Source organism: Diaphorina citri, unplaced genomic scaffold (genome assembly GCF_000475195.1).
Source record: "Diaphorina citri unplaced genomic scaffold, Diaci psyllid genome assembly version 1.1 scaffold2156, whole genome shotgun sequence".
Lineage (NCBI taxonomy): Eukaryota > Metazoa > Arthropoda > Insecta > Hemiptera > Psyllidae > Diaphorina > Diaphorina citri.
This window is the reverse complement of record NW_007379581.1, coordinates 11,408-31,030: the sequence shown is the minus strand read 5'-3', so window position 1 is coordinate 31,030 and position 19,623 is coordinate 11,408. Positions and strand designations below refer to the sequence as shown.

At 39.0% G+C, this 19,623-nt stretch overlaps 5 protein-coding genes and 1 long non-coding RNA gene across 6 annotated transcripts in view; 4 read left to right on the top strand and 2 right to left on the bottom strand.

Moving 5' to 3' along the window:
- The first annotated feature begins 139 nt into the window (after window positions 1–139).
- On the top strand, window positions 140–3,610 carry LOC108253568 (bladder cancer-associated protein-like). The gene is made up of 2 exons (XM_017447781.2): window positions 140–287; window positions 3,191–3,610. The coding sequence occupies exon 2, from the start codon at window positions 3,291–3,293 to the stop codon at window positions 3,531–3,533; it is 243 nt and encodes an 80-aa protein (XP_017303270.1). The 5' UTR covers window positions 140–287; window positions 3,191–3,290; the 3' UTR covers window positions 3,534–3,610.
- A 78-nt stretch (window positions 3,611–3,688) lies between these two features.
- Window positions 3,689–3,832, top strand: LOC108253566 (bladder cancer-associated protein A-like). Its single transcript, XM_017447776.1, has one exon. It carries the CDS (start codon window positions 3,689–3,691, stop codon window positions 3,830–3,832), a length of 144 nt encoding a protein of 47 aa, XP_017303265.1.
- A 2,360-nt stretch (window positions 3,833–6,192) lies between these two features.
- Window positions 6,193–6,771, bottom strand: LOC103518331 (rutC family protein C23G10.2; the record flags this gene model as incomplete). The annotated part of the gene is made up of 2 exons (XM_017447775.1): window positions 6,193–6,366; window positions 6,619–6,771. Coding segments are annotated over 2 exons (312 nt in total), but the record flags the coding sequence as incomplete, so codon positions are not given.
- Window positions 6,772–7,716: 945 nt separating this feature from the next.
- On the top strand, window positions 7,717–10,544 carry LOC108253567 (bladder cancer-associated protein-like). The gene is made up of 3 exons (XM_017447780.2): window positions 7,717–7,941; window positions 9,171–9,518; window positions 10,291–10,544. Exon 2 carries the CDS (start codon window positions 9,271–9,273, stop codon window positions 9,511–9,513), a length of 243 nt encoding a protein of 80 aa, XP_017303269.1. The 5' UTR covers window positions 7,717–7,941; window positions 9,171–9,270; the 3' UTR covers window positions 9,514–9,518; window positions 10,291–10,544.
- Window positions 10,545–14,466: 3,922 nt separating this feature from the next.
- The window catches only part of LOC108253565 (folylpolyglutamate synthase, mitochondrial-like), a 10,145-nt gene continuing 4,988 nt past the window's right edge, over window positions 14,467–19,623 (top strand). Inside the window, exons 1-3 of the mRNA XM_026830170.1 lie at window positions 14,467–14,495; window positions 14,819–15,456; window positions 16,638–16,942. Of these exons, the coding sequence (XP_026685971.1) occupies window positions 14,467–14,495; window positions 14,819–15,456; window positions 16,638–16,942 (972 nt within the window). The remainder of the gene's footprint in view (window positions 14,496–14,818; window positions 15,457–16,637; window positions 16,943–19,623) is intronic.
- Window positions 17,497–18,725, bottom strand: LOC113471203. The gene is made up of 2 exons (XR_003393991.1): window positions 18,015–18,725; window positions 17,497–17,820 (listed from the first exon to the last, which is right to left on the bottom strand). It is a non-coding gene; the product is annotated as an uncharacterized LOC113471203 (long non-coding RNA).

The following is a 19,623-nucleotide window of genomic DNA, read 5'->3' as shown; positions in this document are numbered from 1 at the left end:
CAAGAAATTTTGAAAGATTTGAAGTTTGATAAATTTTATTTGAAGTCACTTGAATAACTGGATTTTGAAGTTTGAACTGTATTTTTCTACTATTACCGTACTACGCACTTGCTGCTTGCTCTTGTGAAAAATTGAAAATAATGAAAATAGATAAGCAAGTTGAGAGGAAAGTAACAAGACTAACAAGGCTGCTGTACAGAAGATTCTAGTCTCCACAATATGTTACACAAAATAACGATGATCCAATCATTGTAACTCTTTCATCATCAGAGAAACCTTGTAATGAGGTAGGTTATAGTCTCTAGTCATCCTAGTTACCCAGTTACCTTGAATATGGGCTGTTTAACATAGGGATGGGATATTCGACTCTTTTTGAATATTCGAATACCACAATTCGATTCTTTTCAAATATTCGACTCGAAGAATCGACTCTAAAAGAATCGCGATTCTTTTGTAGGCGGGGGAGACTAAAATGGGGAATGAAAAAAGGTGGGCCAATAAATGGTACGTTTTTTAAGTGGGCGAATAAATGGTACACTTACCCTATTTCCATATCCACTCACTTGTAAGGTCCGACCGGTTTCGGCGCGAGGGGGGAGTAGATGATCTTCTTCAACACGTTGGTCGCCATGCTACTGTTTTCACACTTCTGATTTATCGGAAAGTCCGCGGGCCCTATCGACGTGCCTAATCGCGAGCTTGATAAAAGACAGGCGAGTGTTAGAAGCGTACTGCGGCGAGCTAGCATTGGTTAGGGTCTACTCTGATATTGGGTAACCTTTCTAATCACGCTACAGTGATAGGGCAGTGATGTTTTGATTAGAATGCAGTGGCGTGGGGTGATTATCCAAGGCGTGGAGACGCCTTTCGCTTTTTGGAACCGTAGTCGCGCGAATCTTAGTGCGCGGCCACTACGTACGGCGACCATAGACTATGGACCATTGATTCTCGCCTAGACCATCGCAGAGAAAATACTCAGCTCAATTTATTGATTTTCTGAGAGGGTCGGTATACTATGGTCAAGGCTCCGTTGAGGACGCTTCTATTCATTAGCATGGTTTGTTTATTTTCTCTTGGGTCGGTGCTAGGCAAGGGTTGATGATCGGTTCTCCGTTATGGACGCCTACTAAAGCTGTGCTATACGTAACATTATCTCACAACTATTAAGTGGATATTATTACAACTTATTATCGCACTTTTAAAAGTTAGTTAGCTTAGTTGGTAGTGCGTCTGCCTTGTAAGCGCTAGGCCGCGGGTTCGATTCCCGCCCGGGGCGGATTTTATCCTGATGGGATAATGTTCGTTCTCGGAACGGCTGGCTTTCTCCTATCCTGTCTTCCTTCTCTATTCGATTTCGGGACGATAAGACCATAGCAGTTACAGTTCCCTCTGTCAAACCTCTTAAAAAAAAAAGCTGTGTTCGCACATAGATCAATGGTCGATCGATGGCCATTAACCATGTGTGGACACAGCTGTATAGCCAATTTATGAACAAAATATTGGCTCGACACAGCTGTACCTATAGCCAATTTATAAACAAAATATTGGCTCGACACAGCTGTATAGCCAATTTATAAACAAAATATTGGCTCGACACAGTAAATTTCCAACAATCCTGGATCCGCATCCATATCTAGTAATCTTGTTTGGTAACGCGTCTGTCTTGTGAGCGCTAGGTCGCGGGTTCGATTCCCGCCCTATGAAAATGATAAAGACCTCTCACACAGGAAGCGACCTAGTCACGTAGCTCTCTACGCCGCTGATGGCACGTCAATTAAACATTAAAATTCTAGGAGAGAAATGTAACAAGCTGGGTCCGTCCCTCCGGGAATTTTTTAGCCCGTAGTTTATTCGATCGTGATTAAAGAAAATCAGTACCTATGTACCTACCTAATTTGTTTAATATTCAGTTTATTATCATTCTTGGTTTGATTTTACTTTTTACCACCATTTTCGTGTTCCTGATAAAAAGACCTTTAATTTGATATATAGGTCGACCAGGTTTGGATAAGTCCTTCTATGGGGACAGACAGACCGACAGTTTTTGTGTTTAACCTAACCCTATAATAACACTAATCACTGCTCTAATTGTGAAAACTCCTTCTTCCGTTTAACCTAACCCTATAATAACACTGGTCACTGCTCATTTGTGCCAGTTCCTTTGGTAGTAATATTCTACGGACGTGACTTCTGTACAAGTAGGTACCATGAATATGGGCTGTTTAACAATGTAAAATTATTATTATTAAAAGGTTTGACAGAGGGAACTGCAACTGCTAAAGTCTTATCGTCCCAAAATCGGGAGAGGAAGACAGGATAGGAGAAAGCCAGCTGTTCCGAGAACAAACATTATACCATCTGGATAAAATCCACCCCAGGTGCCAGGTGGGAATCAAACCCATGGCCTACCACTCACAAAGCAGATGCACTACCAACTAAGCTAACTAGGCTGGCATGTAACATTAAACACATTTATGTGTGCTTAGCGAATTAATATGAAGTAGCCAATGGCTTTCAATGAACCGACTGTATGGTGGGACATATTGGTCAATAATGACAGTCAAAAAGAAACGTACTTGTGCAGAAGTCACATCCATGGAATTGCTACCAAAGGAACTTGCACAAACGAGCAGTGACCAGTGTTATTATAGGGTGAGGTTAAACACAAGAAGGAGTTTTCACAATTAGAGCAGTGATTAGTGTTATTATAGGGTTAGGTTAAATACAAAAAAGGAGCTTGTCTTTTTCATGGATGTAACTTCTGCATAATTACCAAAAGAAACACTTGACACTTACTCATATACTTACCTACTTATTGTTATTTCATTGCCCTTAAACCCATCTCACATTTGAAGCATAAATGTGTGACATTTAGTAGTGTGAATAGGTGCCTCCAAACAAAACCTGTAAAAATGATAGAGACCCTTTACTTCAGACCCTTGTTGGGAATTGGGTATAGTTGCTATCCAGAAGGGTAGCCATCTGGGCAATCACAGATTTTCTGAGTCCCACTCAGGCTTGGTGAAGTTAATGTGATGAGGTGAATAGCTTGTTGCTGGATAAAGGATAAAATCCCTGTTCCTTGAAATAAATAAAACCCTTATTTATCAAAGAAAAATAGAAAAAACTCAATAATGAAATTGAGATTATGATTTTTCTGTCTAATCATTTGATTTTTCTGGTGTTATAGATTATTTCTTCCTCAGCAACTGAAATTAATGACTGAACATTACTCTCCGAGCTTGTGATATATTTTTAATTCGGAACATCATTCCCACTTTTAACCCGCCATGTATTGTCTACAATGGCTCATCCCGGTTCTCCTCATACCAAAACCGTTAAATCCAGCTCTTCTTCAAACGCATGTCATGTTCATGGTTTTATATCTAACGGGATTTTTCCTCGAGAGGAAACCGTGCACGATCTGCAGCTTGGTGTTCATCATTGCCGTCTTTCTAATATGTTATAGTGGCATTGGAAACTGCTTGTTCTGGAGCAACAATTGTGACACGGTGCAATGTGAAAATGGATAATACAAATGGACATGAGTGTGTAAATAAACTAACTGTACCTACCATGTCATTAAAAAATCAACGAAGTGTAATGTGACTAAGTATTTTTTCTATAACTACATTTTGGTTTGTTTTGTAATATAAGTACTGTTGGTTTTCCCCACTTTTAACCCGCCATGTATTGTCTACAATGGCTCATCCCAGTTCTCCTCATACCAAAACCGTTAAATCCAGCTCTTCTTCAAACACATGTCATGTTCATGGTTTTATATCTAACGGGATTTTTCCTCGAGAGGAAACCATGCACAGTGGGCCAATAAATGGTACGTTTTTTAAGTGGGCGAATAAATGGTACACTTACCCTATTTCCATATCCACTCACTTGTAAGGTCCGACTGGTTTCGGCGCGAGGGGGGAGTAGATGATCTTCTTCAACACGCTGGTCGCCATGCTACTGTTTTCACACTTCTGATTTATCGGAAAGTCCGTGGGCCCTATCGACGTGCCTAATCGCGAGCTTGATAAAAGACAGGCGAGTGTTAGAAGCGTACTGCGGCGAGCTAGCATTGGTTAGGGTCTACTCTGATATTGGGTAACCTTTCTAATCACGCTACAGTGATAGGGCAGTGATGTTTTGATTAGAATGCAGTGGCGTGGGGTGATTATCCAAGGCGTGGAGACGCCTTTCGCTTTTTGGAACCGTAGTCGCGCGAATCTTAGTGCGCGGCCACTACGTACGGCGACCATAGACTATGGACCATTGATTCTCGCCTAGACCATCGCAGAGAAAATACTCAGCTCAATTTATTGATTTTCTGAGAGGGTCGGTATACTATGGTCAAGGCTCCGTTGAGGACGCTTCTATTCATTAGCATGGTTTGTTTATTTTCTCTTGGGTCGGTGCTAGGCAAGGGTTGATGATCGGTTCTCCGTTATGGACGCCTACTAAAGCTGTGTTAGCCAGCCTAGTTAGCTTAGTTGGTAGTGCGTCTGCTTTGTAAGCGCTAGGCCGCGGGTTCGATTCCCGCCCGGGGCGGATTTTATCCTGATGGGATAATGTTCGTTCTCGGAACGGCTGGCTTTCTCCTATCCTGTCTTCCTTCTCTCTCCGATTTCGGGACGATAAGACCCTAGAGTTACAGTTCCCTCTGTCAAACCTCTTAAAAAAAAAAAAAAAAAAAAAAAATAGAGAAGTGGTCAATGTAATCAAATTAAAATGTTCCTTCTGATATTATGTTGTTTCATAGGTACCACCTCCCTCCCAAATAAATGAGGAGGTTCAACAGACCTAAAGCACCGTTCAAACCGGTGGAAAATTGGTATAATACGTCGGTGAAACCGTCATAATAAATTGGTATATTGGTAATACCGGTATAATTTATTGGCTTGAGATGTAAAGGCAGTGTTTTCCGCCCGCCAGTACACTCGACCGTAAAACACCAGCCTTACTCACTTTACACCGCTTTTTCACTAGATCTTAGCCTTTTGCGTACAGAATCAATTTCACCAGAATCGCTCTTACGGTAGGATTCATGTCCCACATGAAACTCAAGCGTTGTTGTTACAGTCAGACGTAAACAAAACATTTTTTTCAAATACGGTAGGATTCATGTGAGACATGAAACCTCCGAAAAGCGATTTGTGGTAGGCTTCATGTCACACATGAAATTGTTCCCTCGCTTTTAATTTATTTTCTTTTTTTTCCTAGTTGAGATAGAAACATTGACCATAAAAATAAATATGTCCGAGTTCTAGTATGAAATCATAACCTCATGCTATGATCCTAGAAAACCGCCTTATTTCTGGCACTTTGTTGTAGTAGGTGACTACACCTTTAGGCTGATAGGTGACTAAATATTGGGCTGGGGTTACATTCTCATTTTAATGTTTGTAAACCTCAGAGCATGTTTATAGCCCATCTTACCGATACCCAGCCCATCAAATAAAGAAAATTAAACATTGACCATTACCACTTAGAGTTAACACAGTGACGGGATTTTCTTCGATGTTACCTAGTTGATTTACACAGTCTGGTGTTTCTTAAACCCTGGATTAACTGCAAAACTCTGTGGTAAGATTGGGTGTTAAAGAGAGTCTCTAAACATTCTGAGTGGTTAATGAAACACTACTTAATAAGAAGTGTAAAATATTCTTTTGATCAATTTTACTTCCATGTAGGTTTTAGTAGTTAGGCATATGGGCTTCTCCTATTTGATGGCGGGAAAAAGCTTGACGTGTATGGCGGTCATGTGTATGGCGAATGACGTCAGACCGCCATACACGTCTAGTGTCAGAATGTGAATGGCGGAAAAAGCTTGACGTGTATGGCGGTCATGTGTATGGCGAATGACGTAGGTGAGGTCCATTGAGAACTTAACCCTTAAAGCCCGACTTATTTTAGGAAAAATCTTTCAATTTTTCTGATCAGGCATTATTATTTGGGCAATAAATAAGGCCTCTACAAAGTTTCATGTCCTCCTAGGACTACTAAACAAAAATCGATCTGGAGACAAAACCAAACGAGTTAGCCAAGTGAATTTTACTGACGTCTTTGATCATTAGAGAAATATGTGAAAAACACTGAGAACGGAATTTTTTCGATAGATCTGGAATGATATACCTATCCCATTTTAAAGATCATGTTTTTGTAGGACGTATTGTCCCTTTAGGGGTGAAAGGGTTAAGTTTGCTGCCCTCAATAACTTACCAGAGGTAATTTTCCTACTTGGAACGTACTCCGGGCTGGGTAGGGGGGTTTGAAGAACTGTCCATACACATTGTTGACCGTGGCGAAGTCATTGATATCGTTCAGCAGAATAGTTGTCTTCACCACATGCTCGTAAGATCCTCCAGCCTGAAACCGGAGGTTTTAATTGTTTATTTCCTTTTTTAAGAGGTTTGACAGAGGGAACTGTAACTGCTAGGGTCTTATCGTCCCGAAATCGAATAGAGAAAGAAGACAGGACAGGAGGAAAGCCAGCCGTTCCGAGAACGAACATTATCCCATCAGGATAAAATCCGGCCCGGGCGGGAATCGAACCCGCGGCCTAGCGCTTACAAGGCGGACGCGCCACCAATTAAGCTTTAGGCGGACGCGCCTACTCACCTCTTTGAGAATGTGTCCCATATTGGTCAGGGCTTGTTTCGCCTGATTCTCGACTCCCTCGGCCATCTTGCCCGAGCTGGCATCGATCCCTAGGACTCCGGATATGTAGAGGGTGTTGTCATGCTGCACCGCTTGACTGAAGAGGGGAGATAATTATTGGTATAAGTCAAAACGCGATACTTGACTCTTTGTACCACGCCCCAGAAATAGGTATTGGAAAAAAAACACTCGAATTTATTTATTTGCACGCTAAGCAGCAAGTGTGGAAAAAAAATATTACAAGTTTTTCAGGTAATTGTTTCTTTTAAGAAACTGGAGGACTTCTTTTATGGTTCCTTCGTCGTCTTTCATCTCAAATTTAAATTACAAATAGGGTAAGTGTACCATTTATTGGCCCCACCTGTACCTACGCCACAAGTCTGAACTGGACGAACTTTTTCAAGATCCAATTTCATCAAAAGAAAGGGCTTAAAGACTGCTATCGAACCAGTGCTATTCAAAATTTTTAGTCATGAAAACAAAAATTAGAAAAATAAATGTGGGCAGGTGGGCCAATAAAACAACACTTACCCTATTGGGCTTTTAAGCAAAACACTAATATCGATTGGTTTAACGTTACGGTATAACTTCTGAGGTTTTTACTGCTTTTACTAAGAACTTTTTTGTGAACTTTTTACTAAGAACTTTTTAGTGTTTCACCCTTCATTTGGCGACAAGCTATCCGCCTTCTCACATAACCTCATGCAGCCTCAGTAGTGGGACCCAAAAAGCCATCGGCGCACGTTTGTCCAGATGGTCACCATCCAGATACTAACCACGTGCAACGTTGCTTTACTTCAGTGATCCATTCAGAACTGGTGCTTTCAACGTGCTATCGCCGCGCCGCTGGCTTTGAAGAGGTTTGACAGAGGGAACGGTAACTGCTATGGTCTTATCGTCCCGAAATCGAAGAGAGAAGGAAGACAGGATAGGAGAAAGCCAGCCGTACCGATAACGAACTTTATCTGTTTAGGATAAAATCCGCCCCCTACGCGAATCGAACACGCGACCTAGCGCTTACAAGGCAGACACGATGGTCCAGATTCGAGCAGCCCTATTTTCATTATAATAACTGGATTTTGAAGTTTGAACTGTATTTTTCTACTATTACCGTACTACGCACTTGCTGCTTGCTCTTGTGAAAAATTGAAAATAGATAAGCAAGTTGGGAGGAAAGTAACAAGGCTGCTGTACAGAAGATTCTAGTCTCCACAATATGTCACACAAAATAACGATGATCCAATCATTGTAACTATTTCATCATCAGAGAAACATTGTAATGAGGTAGGTAAAGTCCCTAGTCATCCTAGTTACCCAGTTACAGTAATTATGCAGAAGTCATGTCCGTGGAAAAGAAAAGCTCCTTTTTGTATTTAACCTAACCCTATAATAACACTAATCACTGCTCTAATTGTGAAAACTCCTTCTTCCGTTTAACCTAACCCTATAATAACACTGGTCACTGCTCATTTGTGCCAGTTCCTTTGGTAGTAATATTCTACGGACGTGACTTCTGTACAAGTAGGTACCATGAATATGGGCTGTTTAACAATGTAAAATTATTATTATTAAAAGGTTTGACAGAGGGAACTGCAACTGCTAAAGTCTTATCGTCCCAAAATCGGGAGAGGAAGACAGGATAGGAGAAAGCCAGCTGTTCCGAGAACAAACATTATACCATCTGGATAAAATCCACCCCAGGTGCCAGGTGGGAATCAAACCCATGGCCTACCACTCACAAAGCAGATGCACTACCAACTAAGCTAACTAGGCTGGCATGTAACATTAAACACATTTATGTGTGCTTAGCGAATTAATATGAAGTAGCCAATGGCTTTCAATGAACCGACTGTATGGTGGGACATATTGGTCAATAATGACAGTCAAAAAGAAACGTACTTGTGCAGAAGTCACATCCATGGAATTGCTACCAAAGGAACTTGCACAAACGAGCAGTGACCAGTGTTATTATAGGGTGAGGTTAAACACAAGAAGGAGTTTTCACAATTAGAGCAGTGATTAGTGTTATTATAGGGTTAGGTTAAATACAAAAAAGGAGCTTGTCTTTTTCATGGATGTAACTTCTGCATAATTACCAAAAGAAACACTTGACACTTACTCATATACTTACCTACTTATTGTTATTTCATTGCCCTTAAACCCATCTCACATTTGAAGCATAAATGTGTGACATTTAGTAGTGTGAATAGGTGCCTCCAAACAAAACCTGTAAAAATGATAGAGACCCTTTACTTCAGACCCTTGTTGGGAATTGGGTATAGTTGCTATCCAGAAGGGTAGCCATCTGGGCAATCACAGATTTTCTGAGTCCCACTCAGGCTTGGTGAAGTTAATGTGATGAGGTGAATAGCTTGTTGCTGGATAAAGGATAAAATCCCTGTTCCTTGAAATAAATAAAACCCTTATTTATCAAAGAAAAATAGAAAAAACTCAATAATGAAATTGAGATTATGATTTTTCTGTCTAATCATTTGATTTTTCTGGTGTTATAGATTATTTCTTCCTCAGCAACTGAAATTAATGACTGAACATTACTCTCCGAGCTTGTGATATATTTTTAATTCGGAACATCATTCCCACTTTTAACCCGCCATGTATTGTCTACAATGGCTCATCCCGGTTCTCCTCATACCAAAACCGTTAAATCCAGCTCTTCTTCAAACGCATGTCATGTTCATGGTTTTATATCTAACGGGATTTTTCCTCGAGAGGAAACCGTGCACGATCTGCAGCTTGGTGTTCATCATTGCCGTCTTTCTAATATGTTATAGTGGCATTGGAAACTGCTTGTTCTGGAGCAACAATTGTGACACGGTGCAATGTGAAAACGGATAATACAAATGGAACAAGCTGGGTCCGTCCCTCCGGGAATTTTTTAGCCCGTAGTTTATTCGATCGTGATTAAAGAAAATCAGTACCTATGTACCTACCTAATTTGTTTAATATTCAGTTTATTATCATTCTTGGTTTGATTTTACTTTTTACCACCATTTTCGTGTTCCTGGTAAAAAGACCTTTAATTTGATATATAGGTCGACCAGGTTTGGATAAGTCCTTCTATGGGGACAGACAGACCGACAGACACCGAAGCGAATACAAATAGTCCGTCCCTTATACCTTTTTATTACTATTGTAATAATAAAGGAAGGACGGACTAAAAAGTGATAAAGACATTGTAGGTACCTATATTACTCCATTGACCTTCCCCTAGTGGGGTAAACAGTGAAGGATCTCTTACTAGAGGCATCCTTTAGGCCACCACTCACTATCAGGTAGACCTGACAGGCGGACCTGTTCAGGCGTACCTGTCAGGTCTACCGGATAGTGAGTGGCCGGCCTTAGACTTGTTAAGTTCAGGTCCGCTAAATAGTGGAGCCAGAGAACCGGCCCGCTGGTAACCAAATAGCATGGCGTAAACCTGGCTGAAGTTCGGATAGACGAAACGGTAACAACGGAGATCTTATCGTCCCGCGAGCGAAGAAAGAAGGAATACAGTTTAGGATACAGCTAGCTCATCATTGCCGTCTTTCTAATATGTTATAGTGGCATTGGAAACTGCTTGTTCTGGAGCAACAATTGTGACACGGTGCAATGTGAAAACGGATAATACAAATGGACACAAGTGTGTAAATAAACTAACTGTACCTACCATGTCATTAAAAAATCAACAAAATGTAATGTGACTAAGTATTTTTTCTATAACTACATTTTAGTTTGTTTTGTAATATAAGTACTGTTTGTTTTCAAGAAGGAATTGACAATTTGTGAAATACATAATTTTGTAGCTTCCTTGACAAATTTCATTTCTTTTGCTTTACAATACTTTGGATCATGTGCATTGTTAAAAAAAAAAATCAAATTCAAAACATATTTAATTAATTACATTTGTGAAATACATAATTTTGTAGCTTCCTTGACAAATTTCATTTCTTTTGCTTTACAATACTTTGGATCATGTGCATTGTTAAAAAGAAATCAAATTCAAACCATATTTAATTAATTATCACTAACAACTTTGAGCTTTATCGTTTTATTAATCCAGCTTTTCAAATAATGCACCAAATCCAATCAATTAAAGATTAATAAGCAGAAAATCAAATCAACAAACCTTATTTTTTTTTTCTTATAATCAAACAAATTCTTCCTAAGCTGAGGTTTAAATTGAATTAACCCTATAGGAGTTTTCCTTCTTATGTTATTTTTAAGGTAGGTGATTGTAAATTTGTACCAATTGTTGGATAGTTACCAAGTTTGTAAATAGTGAAAATAATATAAAACCTCACTGAAATTGATTTGAAACTGAAAGACTAACTTTTTATTTTGTAAACTCTGATTCTAAAGCCCAAGTTCTTGGGGCTCTTTGCTTTAAAAAAGAAAAAAAAAGTGCTATCCCCTACAGCTGTGTGTACCTTTCAGTGGAAAAGTTCAACATCACTCAGAGGTGCCGTAAAGTTCAAATGGATCCAAATGAAAATGTTATTGGAACCCAAGGAAATATAAAATATAGGTAAGTATATTGGTATAAAATATGGATGGCAAAGGGTCAGTCTAATGCCATGGCAGATTGTCATAATATTATATGGCAGGAAATTATATTTCTAGGTACTGACCATAAAAATAAATATGTCCGAGTTCTAGTATGAAATCATAACCTCATGCTATGATCCTAGAAAACCGCCTTATTTCTGGCACTTTGTTGTAGTAGGTGACTACACCTTTAGGCTGATAGGTGACTAAATATTGGGCTGGGGTTACATTCTCATTTTAATGTTTGTAAACCTCAGAGCATGTTTATAGCCCATCTTACCGATACCCAGCCCATCAAATAAAGAAAATTAAACATTGACCATTACCACTTAGAGTTAACACAGTGACGGGATTTTCTTCGATGTTACCTAGTTGATTTACACAGTCTGGTGTTTCTTAAACCCTGGATTAACTGCAAAACTCTGTGGTAAGATTGGGTGTTAAAGAGAGTCTCTAAACATTCTGATGGTGGATTTCACCAATGACTTAATGAGAGATTTCACTAATGGGAGAAATTTCAATAATCAAATAAGGAGTTTTTAATGATTCAAACAGGAGTTTCTAAAAACTCCTCCTTTTGGATCACTAAAACCTCTTTTTTGGATCATTAAAAACTCCTTTTTGGATTATTAAAATATCCTTTTTGGATTACCTATTAAAAGTTCTCCCATTAGTTAAATCTCTCATTAAGTCATTGGTGAAATCTACCGTGAGTGGTTAATGAAACACTAATAAGAAGTGTAAAATATTCTATTGATCAATTTTACTCCCATGTAGGTTTTAGTAGTTAGGCATATGGGCTTCTCCTATTTGATAGTAAGTTAAAATATCTTGGGATTGAGATCAGTTAACAGTCAAGCTATAGGAACCTAATATATGGCTTGATCCACCTTAGAACTCAATCCTGAGATAGTAAAACTTGACAACTTCAAATCACAATACAGTTGGGCACCCTAGGTAAAAAGAGCAGAAAAAATGCACCAAATCTTCTTAGATAGGTACCTAATTGTATCTAAATATCTACCCATCAATAATTTTATTTCTATTTTTTTATTATTATTTACCTATTTAGGTATTATTATTTTTCGCACCATAATAAATTATTATTATTTTTTTTATAAGAAAGAAAGAAAAAAAAACATTAATTCGATTTTGAGATGATGAGACCTTAGCAGTTAATCATCTACCTATCAGACATTGAAGAAAAAACATCCTTTGAGTCCGTCATCCTTCAGTAACATCAGGTACATCATAACTTTTGTGAAGTATAAAACATCTCTTGGAGGGTTTCAGCAGTCACTATATATAAGTTCTGTGGATCAACTTGAAAAGGAGAACCAAAAGGTATTTTGCAGAACTTCAAAGATTTGAAGTTCTGCAAAATATATCTGCCTTTCGGTTCTCCTTTTCAAGTATAAAATACAAAGTGCGAAGTTCTTTTTTGGAACACAGGTTTAATCTCTTTTATAAGTCTACTTATGACGTAGAAACTACGCGTTTTAAGATTTACGCCACACCTACTACACCTAGGCAATTTACTAGAAATGAGACCAAGGAATCATTCATATTAAATATACGTATAACGGTAATCATAATAAAAGGCAGATATATTTTGCAGAACTTCCAAGATTTGAAGTTCTTTGAAGTTCTGCAAAATATATCTGCCTTTTTTGAAGAACTTCAAAGATTTGAAGTTCTGCAAAATATATCTGCCTTTTGGTTCTCCTTTTCAAGTATAAAATACAAAGTGCGAAGTTCTTTTTTGGAATACAGGTTTAATCTCTTATAAGTAAGTCTACTTATGACGTAGAAACTACGCGTTTTAAGATTTACGCCACACCTACTACACCTAGGCAGTTTACTAGAAATAAGACCAAGGAATCATTCATAATTATTAAATATACGTATAACGGTAATCATAATAAATACCTACTCCTAGATGTGTAGATAACACACTGATAATACCCATGGCTCCAAGGTCAGCCTATTCAAAAGAGGAATCACTGATTATTTCAACCTTGTCTATAGAAATACGTACACCGTTTAGGTACCATTCAAAAGAGGAATCACTGATTATTTCAACCTTGTCTATAGAAATACGTACACCGTTTAGGTACCTCATTGATTTAATTCAATCGTGCTAGTGAAGAACCATGTGAATATATTTGCACCGTTTAGGTACCTCATTGATTTAATTCAATCGTGTTAGTGAAGAACCATGTGAATAGATTGGTAGAATAAGTACTATCAAGTAGTTTGTCCCAAGAATTCTATCAAGTATTTTATTTGTGAAGTTTTAATTGGACTTCTCAAGTCGATTGTAGTGTAAAATTATTTCTATCGAGTGTGGACTCTGCAAATGTAGAGAAAAACTTGGAAGTTTTAATTGGACTTCTCAAGTCGATTGTAGTGTAAAATTATTTCTATCGAGTGTGGACTCTGCAAATGTAGAGAAAAACTCGTACCTAGTGTATTTCCACAGTATATTTTTTCTCACGTACTTCAATTGTGATTTATTTGCCAGTAAAGTGAAGTTTTTGTAGTTTCTTTTGTCATGGTAAAAGCACGGACATCGTGGTCGAAATTTTTCGAGTACCTTTTGTGGCAGGAAAGTACTCGGAAAATTTCGAGACCTGCTTGGTCTTTGCTCGTTTGGATTTTCAAAGTTGCACTTTTCTTCTCAAAAAAAGTCAACTACTTAATGCTACCCTCAGTAAATGTTAAACAGACAGACGGACAGACAAACGAACAAGAAGAAGAAGAAGAAGAAGAAGAAAAAAAAAAAATAGAAAGTAAAAACTAATAGGTAATGTTTTAATGCAGGTAATCAATTTGATGAATTAGGTCAATAACTAACACTTATTCAGCAATAATTTTCAACCTTGAATAAATCAATTAAAACTTCTTCAATGGGACCTTTTTCCATACATTTATTTATATTTAAATGGGACTTGTAACAATACAGTCCTATATCAATTTCTTTTTAAAATATTGTATATATATAACATTGGTCTATACATAAAATACATTGTTTAACATAAAATACATAACATTGGTAACAATTTCAGCAGTTAAGGGTAGATATCAGATACACAGTAGGTACCTACACTCCTTTAATCTAAGATCTAAGGTGTAATTATCTAAGGAATCTAAGGAAAAAAATAGATGTAATTAATTATTAATTTAATATTTGTTGGTTGTATAAACAAAGAATATTCTGTTCTAACACTGTGAATCTCGTTCCATAAAAATCTTCGCACTATGCATTTTGTATTTCGCACTACACAATAGTTCGTACGTAATAAGAAGAAAAACCTTTGAAACCATTGCATAACCATTATAACCAGAGTCCTTCAAATATGACGTTTATTTTTCTTAAAATATGACTCTAAAAATATTTTTATTTATTTATTTAATATACCTTATTTATACTGTCGGCTAAGACTAAAAAGTCCCATTATGCCAACAGTTTGACTTTATGACGCCATCCTCCGCTCGCATGGTTTCAGTACAGGGTTCTTCTCCTCGCCTCATCTGATCGAAGTTCGAGAACGCATCAAACTCAACGGAGAACCCATCAGCTATGACAAGTTCACCAAATACTTCTGGACAGTGTACAACGCGCTGCATGCGCCATCCTCCGCTCGCATGGTTTCAGTACAGGGTTCTTCTCCTCGCCTCATCTGATCGAAGTTCGAGAACGCATCAAACTCAACGGAGAGCCCATCAGCTATGACAAGTTCACCAAATACTTCTGGACAGTGTACAACGCGCTGCATGCGAAGCGTAAGCATGCCGAGGACATGCCCGCGTACTTCAAGTTCCTCACCGTCATGTCATTCTATGTGTTTGTCAAGGAGAAACCGGACGCTGTCATCATGGAGGTTGGAATAGGAGGACGGTATGATAACACAAATATCATTCCCAACACGGCCGTGGTGGGTATTACTTCCCTGGGCTATGATCACACTGCCGTGCTAGGCAATACGATAGAGGAGATTACCATGCAGAAGGCAGGCATTATGAAACCAAATTGCATCGCTGTCACGTCAGCCAATCAGAGGGGTCCGTGTAAACAAATCCTCCTGGAGACGTCCAGAGCGCTGAACTGTGTTCTTCTGGAGGCGCCTAGTATACTGAACTACAGGTGGAGAGGGCAACCTCTGGACGAGGACTGGAAGAGTACAGTCCAGTCTATCAATATATCACTGGCCATTCAGCTTGCGTACCTGTGGATGTTCCGGATGAACAGTGTTAAAGCGCCTAAGGGGGAAAAAAAAAAAAAAAAGTTGTCAAGTCAGATTAATCTGGTCTACTCCCTGTTTAAAGTCCCCCAGTCAGATTAATCTGGTCTACTCCCTGTTCAAAGTTCTCCAGTCAGACTAAGCTGAGCTTCTCCCTGTTTAAAAGTCCCCCAACCAGACAGTTGCTGGTCCCATAGATGCCAAAGTCTCCAGTTAGATTAAGCTGGTGTCCTCCCTGTTTAAAGTCCCCCAGCCAGATTAATCTGGTCTACTCCCTGTTTAAAGTTCTCCAGTCAGACTAAGCTGAGCTTCTCCCGGTTTAAAAGTCCCCCAACCAGACAGTTGCTGGTCCCATAGATGCCAAAAAATAAATAAATATACAACAAACCACAGTTCACAGTTTCCCATTGTCACGTTAATATGGGTGTTGTGTGTTTAAGCGTTGAAGATTTATTTGAGGAAGAAAAGGTCTCAGGGGTCAGAGAAAAAAAAAAAAAAATGTGGTGAACAACACACGACTTTCTATTACCTACATTGTTCTATTGAAAAGAAAAGAAAAAACTTCGAACTTGGATTTTTTTCGGACTTCTTTGAAAAATTTGGATGCATTGCAATTGTTTCTCAATACTCGCAGATAAATACATATAGAATAGGTTCAGGGCCGTATTTAAGACACCCGAAAGTGCGCCCTTCTCTCATCCTACATGGAAAAAACCGCGATTTTCGTGATCCATCTCCCACCTCCTCTTCAGGCTTGTTTTTCTCCCTGAATTTTGTAATATAGGATTCTTGCCCCTCCCCCCTCGCTGAAATCGTGAATACGGCCCTGGTTCCCTATAAATAGGTAGGTAGTAGATATCTACTTTTTGTAATAGAAAGTGAAATTTCCACCCATTTGCCCGATTTTAAATATTTGGACCGATTGCCGCAGGCAACACATTAATGTGTTTGTGCGCATACGTTTCTGCGCATTTCTTTCTGCTCCTCCGCAAGCGTGCTTGCACACTGGTGCTACCTAGCGGACAAAAAAAAACAACTGCGTAAAGTCTGACGTCACACATCTTTGAACTCTTTCATTGGAAAGGAAAATAAAAATTGAATTTTAGACCTCTTACATTTATTTTTTCTCCACACATGGCCGTGATGCTTAGCGTGTAATCAAATAAATAAATAAATAAATAACAATAGACCGGTTCGGCGTCAAACTGGACAGCCGGACAGCGGCACCAAATGGTGGACACGAGCCCGGGAGACCAAATGTCGGACAGGGTGGGGGTGGCTTCCAGTCTAGATCTGGTGACAATAGTATACGATCGAACGCGAATCCGTTGTCAAGCGTTGACTGTCACAACGTAAACGATCAGTCCAACAGTTTTCACAAGATCGCCACCGTTGCGTCAGCGTTGAGTCAGCGGAGTAAAGTCGTTGAGTTCTCAAGCGTACTGGATACGTACAACTTCAAGTACGGGTTGGATCCGAGTAAGGAGTATCACATTCTGGTCACCGGTTCACTGCATCTGGTGGGCGCGTTTCTCAACGTTTTAAGTAATTATGATTCGGTGAGCTCGAAAGTCTAACGGCTAGCGTCAGTGCCCTAGAACTCTCAAGACTCTTCAGCACTGAGAAAATTTCACTCGATTACCTACATTACTTTCCTTCCGTCCTAAGAAAAGTAAAAAGGAAAGATAGGATGTCACAAGTTTTAGGTGACTTGGGGTGGATGAACTCTATTATTGGATTACTTCCCCTGATTTAGGGTGTTGGAATTCTACATTAAAATGTTCAGCTTCCTGATATAGAGTGATAGAGTTCCGGAACCCAGTCACTTGATTGCCAACACCTTTCAGTGTGATGTCGAAAAACTGTACAAAATTACAACTCTAACAACGGAGGTCTTCTAGTCCCGAATACGGAGAGGGGAGGACAACCTTACCTGTTTTGAATAGATTTCGCCTCTGGTGGGCGCGTTTCTCAACGTTTTAAGTAATTATGATTCGGTGAGCTCGAAAGTCTAACGGCTAGCGTCAGTGCCCTAGAACTCTGAAGACTCTTCATCACTGAGAAAATTTTACTCGATTACCTACATTACTTTCCTTCCGTCCTAAGGAAAGTAAAAAGGAAAGATAGGATGTCACAAGTTTTAGGTGACTTGGGGTGGATGAACTCTATTATTGGGTTACTTCCCCTGATTTAGGGTGTTGGAATGCTATATTGAAATGTCGATCTTTCTGATATAGAGTAATAGAGTTCCGGAGCCCAGTCACTTGATTGCCAACACCTTTCAGTGTGATGTCGAAAAACTGTACAAAATTACAACTCTAACAACGGAGGTCTTCTAGTCCCGAATACGGAGAGGGGAGGACAACCTTACCTGTTTTGAATAGATTTCGCCTCGAGCGGAAATCGAATCCGCGATCTAGCTCTTACAAGGCGTTCTCACCTCCAAGCTAGGCTGTGTGGGGTAAAAGGGGCTTTTCAGTCCTATTCGAGCAGGATAAACAAGGCATATTCTATTACAACGGAGGTCTTCTAGTCCCGAATACGGAGAGGGGAGGACAACCTTACCTGTTTTGAATAAATTTCGCCTCGAGCGGAAATCGAATCCGCGATCTAGCTCTTACAAGGCGTTCTCACCTCCAAGCTAGGCTGTGTGGGGTAAAAGGGACTTTTTAGTCCTATTCGAGCAGGATAAACAAGGCATATTCTATCCTATAGCCTTGTAATAAATTTATTTATTTACACGCGGCCTTGTAATGAATTTATAACCCATGAAATTGAGGGAATTAATCCCATTTTGTCTGACTTTGACTTTCCTTGTTTTTCCCCCTATTGTAAAGAAAAAAAGTAAAAATTGGAGAGAAGTTTTTTTTCATCATCATTTTTAACTATGTCTTTCTAATGGCTAGACCAACAATCTCAAGTTTAAACTTGGTTGAATTTTAACCATTGGATTAACGACTGGGACCACGATGCGAGTTTAAACTTAGTTCAAGTTAAATTAACCAATTTAATTGGTTGATTTTATGTAAATTAACCAATCAGAAATTGGATTAACACAAAATTTCTCAGTGATCCTGGCGGTAAGCAATCTGGTTGGTTAATTTTATTAGCTAATGAGAATAATTCAATAAATTGTTTAACCTAAACCAAGTTGGAACTTGATTGTGTCTCTGGCCGTAGGTTTAATTTTATCTTGGTTTGTTGTTTTGTAAATTTCATGTATAGAAAATAAATAAAAAGTGAAACAGTTGATGATTTTATTTACCACAAAATTAAATCTAATTTGTTGGTCTCTTTTTTTCCGAGAGGTTTGACAGAGGGAACTCTAACTGCTAAGGTCTTATCGTCCCGAAATCGAAGAGAGAAGGAAGACAGGATAGAAGAAAGCCAGCCTTTCCGAGAACGAACATTATCCCATCAGGATAAAATCCGCCCCGGGCGGGAATCGAATCCGCGGCCTAGCGCTTACAAGGCAGTGCCAACCAAGCTAACTAGACTGGCTATGGAAAACTTTAAACTACATCTCTCTGACTCCCCATGCACTCACGTGACGTGAGTCTGTTTCTACCTTGAAAGTTGTGTGACTACCGACTACGCTTCCAACGTGAAGTAAGAACCAGAGTGCAGAGTTGTTCTTGGAACAGGGCCCAGGTTCTGGAACAGGACCCAGGTTCAATCCCCCGGGCGGGAATCGAATCCGCGGCCTAGCGCTTACAAGGCAGTGCCAACCAAGCTAACTAGACTGGCTATGGAAAACTTTAAACTAGGTACATCTTTCTGACTCCTCATGCGCTCACGTGACGTGAGTGTTTCTACCTTGAAAGTTGTGTGACTACCGACTACGCTTCCAACGTAAAGTAAGAACCAGAGTGCAGAGTTGTTCTTGGAACAGGGCCCAGGTTCAATTGTAAGGTCATCGATTCAAGTATGCACTGACGTTTTCAGCCGTTACAAAACAGGAAATGGTGGTTAGAAACAGCAGGAAAAATTGCTGGCTACGAAAAAAATAATAAAAAAAAAAAAAATGCGCCTTAAAGGGGAGAAAAATCGGAAACATTTTTTTTTTTTTTTTTTTTTTTTTTTTTTTTTTAAAAAAAAAAAATTTTTTTTTTTTTTTTTCTTCCCAAATTTTTTTTTTTTTTTTTTTTTTTTTTTTTTTTTTTTTTTTTTTTTT